A 12,668-nucleotide genomic window follows, 5' to 3' on the forward strand; every position below is an offset into this window, starting at 1 on the left:
ACCAGTTTACTACACCTTGTAACCACGCCCAGAAACCTGGTGCCAAACCCTTTGTAAAGACAAGGGACATGTGGCTCCTCTGGATGGTGCATCCTGAGCACGTTGGAGTCGGCTAATGAGGAAAGAAGACGTCACTACATCTGCTCCCCATTAAAGCCTCCCTCATTTAGCAGAGGGCTGAGCTGTACGAGGTTGCTTTCAGCCCAGGGAAGTATTTGCTCTGGCTCCATCAGCCTCTTGGTAACATCTGAATTTCTGCGCTGTCCCTGACCTTTTGGCACCAGCCCTGCTCCTGTTTCCCAGCCGTCTCCCTGGCTCCTGCCGTGGGGCCCCCACAGCGTTTCTGTAACGTTCACAGCCGTCATGGGCTCGCGGCGGCTCCCGAGTCACCGCGGCATCGAGGATGGCTTGTGGGAATTAATAACTCCAGGGGAAATGAAGCGCCATGTGTTTTACGGGGCTCATTTTCCCCTGCAACCAGAGATTTCGGGTGCTTTTGCTCCCGTGCGCAGCCGACGGCCAGTGTGGCAGTGGCGGTGACCAGCAGAGGTAGCTGCGTGTTTAGGGCATCACCAAGTTCAGCCCCATGTCTTGCGAATGACACCGGTGACATCACTAGTGTCACATTCAGAAATGACAAGTACAGGGTGGTCCTGCAAAACAACAGGACTCCCATGAAAAGCCAGGAGATTTTTAAAGAAAAATGGAGGGTTTGGGCTCTCCTTAGAGCCACCCGAGAGCAGGAATGCTGAGCACTCGTGTTTTTCTGTGTTCCTCTGTAACCATGAGGGCTTAAAAAAGTTTCTTTGTATTGGAGGCAGGAATTTGCTTATCACACTGCGAGCAGAAACCCGAGACTTTAGAAAAGCAGTGGGATTACAGGAGCGAACCGAACCCTGAAACGCTTCCCTGCAGAGAGGTTGTGGGGTGCATCCCTCCATCCCCCCTCCTACAGAGGGGCACGGCGTCTGTCCGTCTGTCTGTCCTCCCTCTCCGTAAGGTTCTCCTCCACTAGAGCCAGTGTCGCTCACCCCTCGCACAGCGAATTTCCATCAGCCCCAATAGCACTCCTGATTTACACCAATTAACAGCAAACTGAGGTTCCCCAAGACACCGTTAGTAGTTTCAGCGGATGAAGTGGGAGATTAACTTGTCTGAATTCACTCCATTTATTATTCGCTGTGTAATTGCCTTTCACTTATGTACATAACATGTGGGGTTTTAGCATCGGTTTCGTGGTCAGTGAGCAACAGGGAGGCAAACCAAAATCCTGGCACCCCTCGAGGCACGGAGCCCAGAGCTGTCCGAGCAGTGGTGGGACAGCCCTGGGATGTGCTCCTGGAAGCTGCTTTCCCCAGCAGAAACCCTTTTCCCTCCACTTTTGGCTGTATAAGGCCCCCCCCCAAGGTCCTTCCTCGCTCATTTGTGGGGTTCCCTGCCTTTAGGGGCGAGACTCAAGTTCCACAGTCTGACACAGTTCCCTTTAAACACTATCAGAGAGCACGATGCTAAGTGGAGATTTATTACCTCTGTAATGCAGATAAAATGAGATTTTATGGCTCCGTAGTCCTGGCAGCATAAAGTAATAATGGAAACGATCTACTCAAGTCGGGAATGCATCCTAGGAAGAAAAGGAGATGCATGGGAGGTTAATAGTGTGTCCTCGGGCACTGCCAGATATCCTCTCGCCAATCTCGCTGGACGCCTGCCACCGAGGGCTCGGCCCAGCGCATGATCCGAGAGAAGGCTCACTATTTGTTTGTTATTTTTCATGTTAAAAAAATTCCTCAGCAAGATGAAGCATAAAACTAGACTTTTTTTTTTTTTTTACAGAAATCAGTTCAAAACTGAGAAATGAGCAAGCAGCAAGAAGTGTCTAATGAACCCAACTTGTGCCCGCGCCTGAAATCCCTGAAGAATCCGTAAGGAACCAGGGACCCACCACCATCCCACATTCCTGACCTCCACGGTTATGGCACAAGCACAGAATCTGGCTCCTGCTCCCACCCGCGAGGTACAAACGTGCTGGGGAAGATGCTCCATCGCGGGTCTGACAGCTCCAGGGACTTGAGGTCCATCCCAAATCTGCGGGATCAGCGTTCCACAACACCTCACTCAGAGTTAAGAGCTGTAATAGACTGAACCGTGAGATAAATTCCACTCATTTTTAGAAGTATTTTATTAATGACCCATTAGTTAAGGAATATAAGGACAATGTCTTCTTACACTTTAACACTAAAGAGTATTTGTGGAGTAAGAACAGTCTCTGAAGAAAGAAAGTTATAATTAAGTACAGCATGGAACCAAACACAGACACAGTCTTCAAAGGAGATAAAGTTCTGGTTACACATCCTTATGCACTGTGTAAAAAATAAAATGAAATTTAATTTTAAAATATTAGCAAGGGAATACAATAACAGAACTAGATGGTGGGTTTCTGCTGGACTAAACACCTCTTTTCTAACAAAAGTATTGATTAGAAAAGACACGATGATCCCTTCAAAACATCTATTTCTAATGAGATGAAAACCATACATAGTGCCCTATGGAAATGGTTGTTTTCTTACACAGCATATTTCATGGGATGATCTCAGGATTGTTAGCTAGTAACGTAAAAAAATCTCAAAACCTAAATTATAAATTATCTCATTTGAACTACTTAAACCAGAACTTTGCCATCTGGTAAGTAAGAAATCAAATCAACTACAAGTTGAAAGAGATTTTTATCCAAGTCATGTGTTTCATGTAGCAAGGAATAAAAAGAAACAGCAGGATGAGAACTGTGACTCTCGCAGCAGCACGGGGAATATACAGTTGTGTAGCCAAATAGTAACATTAATACTACAAAATTATGCCAGTGAGACAAACCTGACATTTTAACAATGTAAAACAATATACACCAGCAAAAAGTTGAACAGCAATAATCTTTAGTGTTACTGAAAGGAAGAAAAGGGAGAAAGGAGCTTGATGCGTAGGAACATATATTAAGTATGACGGGTAATTAAAGGTATCAACAGTTTGCGTGTCTGTGAGAAATCTGCAAGAAAGCTACTTATTTCATGATAAAAAAATATATGCACTGGTTGTTTCAGCTTTACACATAAAACGTGCATTATCTATCTTCTTCCATTCATTTCTAGCCTAGACTAGAGAGGTCCCATGTGCCTTCAGGACAGGGGGGACCCCAACCAGGCACAGCTGAGTTGGACAAGGACACCCAGCACTGCATGGACACGTGTTTGTCCAGAGAGCAGCTTCGCTGCTGCCTGTCAGTGGCGATTTCTCAGCTCCGAGGGAACGGCCTTGATTTCTGTAGCTCAGGTCTGCGATACCAGTCCACAGGCACCGCAGCACTTGGACAGCCCAACGCTCCCAGTTTCGCTCTCTGGTACAATTCGGTGGGTTGTAACGAGATCAGAATGAGCCTCAGCGTGAGGAGACAAGGCATTTTTGTGATGCATACGTAGAATTGTTTGTACTCTACCCCATCTCCCCCAAAGCTCTTGGAGCACGGAACTAACTTGGTGGTTTCGTGGTCGGCCCAAGGTGACCCAGGGGACCGGTGCCACACCGTGCCTGCTTGTGTTGGCTTTGGGGACAGGCAGGGAGAGCTTTTGGGCAGATCAGCAATGCTCACCCCATGGCTATAAGGTTGCTAAAGTCAGTGTGGACAGAGCAGAGGGCGCAGAAGTTCAAAGTTGTGCCCCCAAAACTGTGGCACGCTCCTAAATCAGGCCCTGGACTAAGCCTCCATCCCCACAACTCCCTGGATGGAAAGCTCAGGGCTGGTACATGACCTGTCCCCGGTAGCGTCACGACAGGGAACCAGGAGGAGAACTCGGATACCCCGGTTGTACCCACTGGTGGCCAAACTCCCCCTGGCAGTGCCCTCCGGTAGCCAGGGCGCTGAGCAGAAGCGGTCCCTGGGCAGCCTGTCACGCTTGCAGGTGGGTGACTTGGTTTTGGAGGTGAGGAGAAGTTCCCAGGGCTCCTCTGGAGGGAGGGTCCTTCTCCCTTTCTGCACATCAGCAGTGGCAAAGCAGCATGTGCAGGGTCTGTGCTGTCACCAGGGAAGGACAAGGACTCTTGCATGAAAACAACTGCGAACTGAGGTCCAGCTGCAGAAATCTGCCCCCGCCCTCCGCAGCTGGAGGGTTTATACCTCTGCGGTTGCATCCACTCCCAAATAACTGTGAATTGCCCTCATTGCCTGCAATAACACTTCGCTGCCTTATCTGTAACCCTGCTAAGTCATCAGTTTCAAAGTCTTGTGGCGATGAGTTCTGGAGGTTAATTATACATTTCCTCTGCCCAGTTATGATTTCTTGCCTTTCTGGCTCCTCGCTCTGGCACTAACTCCTGCCCAGCCTGCTCAGCAGCACTGATTTCCAGTCTGTGTGCCAAAGCCTTTCAGAATCATGGTGTTTTGGAGCACAGAACAGCATTTTTGAGACTCCTCAAGGTACCAAGCAGCAGCTGCAGCAACAGAGTAAGTGCAACGAGTGGAATTACAGACAGTTACCAGAACAGGGTGTCATGGTGGGAGGAGACACTGCAGGACAGGGAGTGGTGGAAGTTCCAATATCCTTCCCAATAAATACTCCTCTACTGAAGAGCTGGAGCTTGGAGGGTTTGAGCGAGGATTGCAAGGACACGGGCTGGTCCAGTGCAGCTCCAAACGCAGGGCACATGGTGACGTGGCTCTTCACAACAGAAGTGGGAACAGGATGCTAGTGGAGCAAGGTTGTCCTTGCTGCAAGCTGTGGTATCTCAGTCCAGATTTCACCACAAAAAAACGAAGTCTAAAGTCTTCTACAGGGTCTCATGTCAGCACACAGCTCCCCATATAGCTTTGGGGGAATTTCAGTAAGAAAAGAGGGAGATGGGCATCTTTTCTGTCTCTTTTTAAACAAACAGCCAGATCTCTGAATCCTCCAGGAAGGCAGAACACTTACCAAACACCCAATGAACAGAATTACTGATCCTTGTTACCTCTGAGGAACTGGTCCAAGCTGTAGCGTTCCCAGTCAAACCACAGGCCAAAGAACTGGTAGAGAAAAGTTCACCCAACACCAGAAGACTGGGCGGAGAGAAACATCAGCAGCAAACAGTGTCAGCAAGGAAGAGTCACTGAATGATTTTCAAGCCAGACTAGTAGGAGATGAAAGATTTGATTTTAATTTTAAAGCTCTGGTAGGTCTCTGCTCTTAAAAGAAAAAACGAACCCAAATCCAGGACTCTCAGAAGTGACTGGAAAATTTCCTGTTCATCCAAAGCCTTCAGCAAGTCCAATGCTTGCAGAAGGCTGAGCGCTTCCCTCTGGAAATCAAAATCATCTGAGCTGTCTCCACTTGGGCACAAAAGAAAAAAAAGAAATAGATGTCCCCAAGATCACAAGTTACTTTTGCAATCGTTGATTCTTTTTTTCCCCGAAGATCACAAGTGAATTTTTGCAATTACTGGTTCTATTTTCCCTTTGTTAATATAAGCTTCTTAAGGAAAGATGGATCGACATCCCGCCAGCTGAAGCAGTCTCCTTTGGCCAGCTCCTGCGAAACAGTCCTACAGAGAAACACAACCCAACTCTCCAGCTGTGGGGAAGGTGTCCTACAGCAATGCTTAGAAACAAAGCAAGAGAGATGTCAGATCTGCAGCACTATGCATTAAAAAAGAGTCAACAACCAGTGCAAACATATTCTTTAGAAAAAGGCAGTATAAGAATAAGTTAAAACCTGTAATGGACTATAACAAAAGAGTAGATCTACTGCTTTTTTTTTTTTTTTTTCTCCAACAGACATGAGGTAGTTGTGTTGTTAGGGAGGAAAAAAATAAAGAGAGAAGTAGTAAAAATGCTACTCTATACCACACACTACTCCACTTTATAAAATTAAATAATATAAAGATGTTCCAAGGAAATAAAAATACATGTTGTACATTAAAAGGACAGACGTACCTAAAATATTAGGTACAAGAACCTACATAAACCGAAGTCCAGGTTGGTGAAAGGACCCAGATGCTGAAGAAGGTTCTATATAGTACAAGTTGTTAGAGGCACTCGTAGAGTGTGTAATAAAAGGCCACTACATCAGCCTGCTAGTAATAGTTACTGCGGTAGCGCACAAAGAGAGCCTTATAACCCTTTTAACCACGGGAGGGCAGAAAAGGCTGGTGGTTCCAGCTCACTGAAGTTGTTTCACTGGTGTCCACCCTCTCGCAGGACTCCTGACAACGTCCATCCCAATGCTGCCAGGCAGCAGGTAGTGCCAAGGTGCTGCCTGGTGAAGAGACAGTTGAGAAGAACCACTTGCTGCACCCTGGCTCTTCCCAGCCTTAAAAGGTGTGTTGCCAGTCGCCTCAAGGATTACAGCAAAGTGACAGCCACAGTCTAGCGCAGAAGGCTCTGTTCTAGCCATGGTTTCACGTCAGACCTTGACAGATGGCTCAATCCTGCTCCCACAAAAACCGAGTTACTCATCAGCTTCAGCGGGAAGAAGATGGGCCCTTACCAAAACCACTGGTTTCTTGAAGGCGATATGTACAGCTGAGAGGTCTGAATCCTGCTCTGGTGAGGTGCTGCACCTTCTGAGCTCCTGCTGGGTGCAGCGGGTCGAGGGCACGCACCTCCCAGGGACAGGCCCTTGTTGGTGCTTCCAGCTCTCCCATGATCAAAATCAGATTAGTTCACTCTTCAATGATTGTGGACAGGTGCCATGTTCTCAGATGCTGAGGATGAACTGGTTAAACCAGAGTTACTACAGAGGGGGGACTCCTCCTGGGCTGGGGAAAGTGATTGGCACTTGACTGGCTGCGCATCCCCCGCACCGTCCTGGATGGAGTCCGAATCTCCGCTTTCCGCCGAATCCAGACTTTCCCCGTGCCTGTGGAAGCCGTTGGTGAGCCCACGGGTGCAAACGGCCTCTGTTTGGTTCATCTTTTTGTCGCTACATAATAGCTCGTCCTGGGCCTGAACCTCAGAATCGCCTGTGCAGCCCCTCAACACTGGGCGAGCGTCCTGCTGGGGACTGGGAGAACTGGGAAGAGCCAGCTCTCTGGAGGGGACCTCCTCAGGCTCCTGCTCCTCCGTTTCTGTCTCTTCACTCTCCAGAGTGTGCAGCTGGGACTCGTAGTCCCTGTCAGAGGCTGAAAAATCAGAATGGACAATGACCTCTGCCTCCACTTGGTGGAGGGTGGCTGGCGAGTGGCTTTTCTTTGCTTCACTCTGTTATCAAACAGAAAAAAAAAAAAGAAGGTAAAGTAAATGAAATTCAGATAATTGAGGCTGTGACCCAACCAAGCACTGAAATGTATCTCGTTTTAATCCCACAGAGTGCAATGGGATGTACACATGTCTCTATTAAGCATTATCTTGATATGTTTCTCAGAGCTGAAGTCTTAAGAAGCATCTCAAATTACCTCAGGATCATTATTCCTATTTTACGTTCAGGAAAGCGAGTCCCAAAGGTGTGAAGTGATTTGCCCATGGTTGCTTGGCAGGCTGGAGCAACCATTCCTCCCAGCCCCTGTCAAAGGCCATGATTTTCTACACTCACCCGTTTGTTTCCATTTTAAGGACCAGATTTCTAGAGAGTGAGTGGGCAGCAACCTAGAAAACTGGCTTGAGACAGCTCATGACATAGACCCACAGCTTGATACCAGGGCTCCCTTTGCTTTCCTGGTTTAATTTTGGCTACATTTCACAAGATGTTCGTTAGAGCCCTTGTCACAGCTTGCAACTGTTTGTGTAAATTCAGGCACTTTAATTCAGAAATAAACCAACTGGTTCTCCTCCACAGTGTTCAAGTGGAGTTGAAGGCTACACCTCTCCGCAAAGCTGGCTAACGAGCAGGTCACTCTGCTAGATGTTAATTCCATAATTTAACAGGCAGATTATTTTGGAAGCTCACAAAGAGCTCTCTAGGCAATCAGCGCTCAGATTCTGGGCTGTGATTTAGCAGCAAGAAGACAATTCAAAGTGTGGAAGTGAGAGATATCCCATGTGTAATTTGTGCTTTCTGTTGAAGCCAACTTTGTGCATCATTTACATATTTTAGCACTTTTCTCCTTTTGTTGACAAACTCTGATGGGTTAGCTGTACCGTAAATGATGCCCTGTAACTGGGTTGTAAAACATTGTCTTTATCCACAACGTTAATCACAGCCTGTGTATAATTGATTTTCACACTGCTATCTAGGAAGGAAACACAGGTAGGTTACTTAGAAGTATTTGCTGGGAGTGGAGGGAAGGGAGCAAACTTTTTAAAGCAATAACCAAAGAAATCTTGTGGTACAGAGTCAACCTGAGCAGGTGTCAGCTCGCTTTGTGGCACAGACATCACAATCCTTGTACAAACTCTCCCAAACACCAGAGTGGATATTTATTCTAAGGAAGAGATTTCAGAAACAGGATTTCCTCCCAATCTATGCACCCACATGAAGAAGACAAGTGCAGTGGAGAAAGCTCTGCCCTATCAGGAGAAGTTTAAATGAACCCTTGATCTTTGACTCCTTAATTAAAAAAAAAAAAAAATCAAACAGCTTTTACTCAGATCCCACCAACCTCACTAGCATACACTCCTATACACAGGAAAAAAATAAAGCCCGTTATCAGCCAACTAAAGCTAGCTCAGAGGAGAAAACAATTTCTCCTGTGCTGCAAAAAGGAGAAAAGGCAACAGGGAACACAAATAGAAAAAAACCACATCAGAATACTTGAGTCAATAAAGCACCGAAGACACTCACCATCACAGCATCGTAAACCAGAGCTTGTAACAAAAGCTTCTGTCCCGCGCTGGATGGGAGCTTCAGTGACCCGTTCACAGCAGAGGGAGGCTCTTTTGTGATGCTCTCCCCGTATCTGGCGATGCTGTTTGTCCAGGGCTGGCTGGCTGATTTATTCCAGAAAGACTGCAGAAGAAAAATGGGAGGAGAAAAGATCCGGTTATCACAGATATAGATTCTTCTCCTCGTAAGCTTGAAATGAGAAGCAGCTTGAAAAAGTGCAAGTTGTGAAAATACCACGGTGTTAGAAGACGCGAGTTAAATGCAGAGAATATTTCTGATGGCATCAAAATAATGCTCGCTGCAACCGTCTGGCACAGTCACTCCACTACAACAGGTTTTACTGCTCTGTTACATGGTCTGATGCAGAGCAAACAGATAGAAGTTGCCAGATGGTTCAAAACTGGTCTCATAAGAGGCTTTCCACCACTTCTCAAATTTTGAGGCCAGCAGGTACATCACGGCACAAGACACCAAGTACATCTCCACTGAAATCAACTCCCTGCAAAGCTGCAAACAATCCAGAGCAGCATGAGCCACCTGCAAAACACTGCAAAGCTGGAAAGGAACAGTGGAAATCTGGAGCAGAATGACGACGGGCTTTGGCACAAGCGATGCCCTGCAGCATGGAGAAGGACCCTCGCCTGCATCTGCCAGCACGTGCACTCCGGCAAGAGCCGAAGACAATGCTACACGGCTCGCCCGGCGGTGCAGACGTGTTTCCAGCTGTCAGCTAAGGCTTGGGAAAACACTCTGCCACTCCCCACCAACACAGAGGCACAAAACTGGGGGCTTTATTTACTTATTTATTTATTTTTGCAACAGACCACCAAGCAGCTTTTAGTTCGGCTTTAAGTCCCCTGGGCAACCAGTGTTACCTTGTTTGTAGATCTAATTAAATTATATGGGCTGAACGCAATTTGTTCTGGGTTCTCTCAGCTTCCCCTTGCAATAAACTGTTGAATGCACACCTCTGTGCATGGGAAATGTGTGCCTTTAAGAGCTGAAGTTATTTAACAGCTCAGACTATTAGTTCACAGGCAGAAAAGCCTTTTCTTTCCAGGTTTTGATTTTATTGGGCTGTCCTGCATCTACCTGAGCTCAGCCTTGCTACTGACTCACATATGTATACACATAAATGCACGTATGCATGTTCCGATTTAAGGGAGTTGGTTATCTCGGCTCGTTACACATTGCCTGGATTAAAGAGAGAGGACGATGCAAGGCTGAAGTGAAGAGAAAATCCTGACCTGACACAACTGCGAGTGTGCACAGAATACAGGTGATGTGACCGCGATGGCTGCACAGGGTGAAAATTTATGGCACATCTATTCAAACCCACTAACCACCTATTTCTCACTGTCAGGAAAGAGAAACCCAGGCTTCTGCTCCACATACGTGGCCGCTGCTCACACAGGCCAGACCTGCTCCAACAACAATCACCATAGCACGAGTCGAGCCGCGACAGCAAGGAGATTTCTGACATCAGCCCAACCTTGCATGAGTCATTTGACCTCCTCGTGCCTCGGTCCATCTGGCTAGACATTAGGTAGAAATACACGACCAGATGTTGTGTGTGAGCCAGGCATTCCTAAGTCAGCTATTTAGCAAGAAGCAAACGCTACCTCGCGCTGTCGGTGCCGGCAGAAGGCATGTTAAAGTGCTCGTGGATGCGCTGAAGGGCTGCCCGAGCCTTTCGCCTCTGCCCGTCCTGACTCCAGCACCAAAGGGACTCAACCCATTGTGGGAGGTAGAGCAGAGTCACATCCTAGCACCAATCCCATGTCATGGGAGCTTTGGAGCTCAGGATCTATCCCCCCAAAAAACAATTAGCAAAGGGCCTGCAGAACAGTGACGTCCAAGCCCGGCGCTGTGGATATCAAGCATTCGCTCATTTAGAAGTGGATGCTGGAGGCAGCGCCTTTGCCATTCCTCTCTCCACAATCCTCAGCAATATATTCTGAGCCAAGAGTACTCCCTAATTGCTCCCTTTCTAAGTGGACAATCATTAAACTACACTTTAATAGCAAAGAAATCAGCCAAGCAATCGCAGACAGCTCACAATAAGGGATATCGCTACACGCAAGTACTCGAGGAACGTGTTCAATTTGCTCCTGCTGCCATCTGAACGGCTTTCTGCAGCTCCATCGCTGACTGATGGCTTCTGTGCCTTTTCCAAGGAACATACGTTACTGAGCAAATACTGCCTGGAAATCTCAGCGCCGAACCTACACAAATATGCACACACGCACACAAATGTGTGTCCTGTTATAGATTCTTCCATGCGTATTTGCCATCAGAGAGATCTGAGCGTCATCCGCGCGCACACACACACAAGCAGAGCAAACTTGAAAACCTTCTTGCAGGCATCTTGTGAATACCAAAAAATGCGGAAAGAAACAGGCAGCTCTGCTGCGATCCCAAAGGACCATCTGTTAGCGGAAATGTCAATCTGCCGTGTTTACATAGGTTTTGATGACTCCGGGAACAGCCTGTTCAGCTCTGGCTGAAATTGGCTGCAACGGAGAACAAACTTGTTTTGTACCAGTTTGCAACTTTTCAGCAAACAGAGCAAACCACCAGCCACACAACATGGCCTATATCCCACATGTTGTTCAAGCACATTATGTTTGAAAGGGAAAAGAAAATAAAATCCCTCTTGGGGCTTAGTCTCTAAGGTTGGGCAGTGGCAATTAACTCAAGGTCTGTTTTCATCACAGACCTGAAGGTTTTGCAGGCCTGAAAGCTGCTCTGTTTTTTTAAAGCAGTACCTTTTGGTGTAATAAATGATACTATTTCTTTCTACTTGAGGGAGGCTAATGAATGGCCAAAGGAAGACAAGGAAATGTTCACTTGGTTTTTACAATAGAAGAATGAAGGCAAGGAGTGTCAGTCTAGTACTAATTTAAAGAGGGAAAAATCCCTTTGTCAGTTCACTGCAAACACAGGAATGAAAACTAATAAAAACATCTTCCAATAAAAGGTGTTTCCATTACAGCTAAATCCTTATCAAAGCAAACAAGCCTTTTCATTTTAGCCTTTTTATAGAAACTCTGACTGGTAAAAATGTGCCTAGATCATGTTACTTTCTCAGTGACAAGTAATAATTTCACGCAAATACATGAGCTGAGAATGAACACGTAAGAAATGTTGATCTTGAAACCTTCCCTGTTTTATGAGGACGGTTATTTAACTAGCTTGAAATCCTCTACAGAACAAGGCTGGGGACATTTCAGAACTGCCTAAATTTTAAGGATGTCATAGCGGAGGGAAAGGATTTGTTGCTGAATGACACCACAGCCAGCAAAGGGAGTGGGAAAGCTCCGTGTCATGCAAACATCCCGGCATCCCTGCCCGCAGCTGCACCTCGAAACAAGACACAACACACCACAGACCTCTCCCCCACCGGATAAAGGAGAATCTCTGCTCCCTGTCAACGGGAGTGCAGCTCTCATCTAAGACTTTTCAGAAAACATTGGGACTTTTTTTATTGCCAGAAGAAAAAACTTCAATGGAAACATGACAAACAACCCGGGTTAGACCCAAGTTCCCTGACGCGTTACAGCTTTTGCTCGCCGAGTCACAGGGATCCTTCATGGGAAACGCAGTCTCCGTGGAGAGGAGGCCCACAGGGAAGGAGCAGGCAGCAAGCAAGGAAGGTTCCAGCTTGCAAGAAGCACAACAGCAAACGTTTCCAAGCCAAAACGCTCGGGTTTGGCTTCATTCAATGAAAAGCTGAAGTCTTCCATGGAAAGCAGATGCTTTTTAACATTCTCCCCCACCCTCTAAATTGCTTGGCCTGAAAGCAGCAGTGACAGAGACGTTTGGAGCGAAGCCATTTTATCATCCTCAGTCCATCTGCCGGGGGAAAGAGAGCTGCATCCCTACAGC

General features: G+C 46.9%; 1 protein-coding gene across 2 annotated transcripts in view; it reads right to left on the reverse strand.

Moving 5' to 3' along the window:
• Nucleotides 1–2,195: 2,195 nt before the first annotated feature.
• Nucleotides 2,196–12,668, reverse strand: part of IGDCC4 (immunoglobulin superfamily DCC subclass member 4) — an 89,617-nt gene continuing 79,144 nt past the window's right edge. For both annotated transcript variants that reach the window (XM_065641936.1, XM_065641934.1), the window contains exons 19-20: nucleotides 8,739–8,903; nucleotides 2,196–7,219 (exon numbers count right to left, since the gene is read on the reverse strand). In XM_065641936.1, the coding sequence (XP_065498008.1) occupies nucleotides 6,689–7,219; nucleotides 8,739–8,903 (696 nt within the window). In that variant the 3' untranslated portion in view covers nucleotides 2,196–6,688. The remainder of the gene's footprint in view (nucleotides 7,220–8,738; nucleotides 8,904–12,668) is intronic.

The sequence above is a fragment of the Caloenas nicobarica genome, chromosome 10 (genome assembly GCF_036013445.1).
Source record: "Caloenas nicobarica isolate bCalNic1 chromosome 10, bCalNic1.hap1, whole genome shotgun sequence".
Classification (NCBI taxonomy): Eukaryota; Metazoa; Chordata; class Aves; order Columbiformes; family Columbidae; genus Caloenas; species Caloenas nicobarica.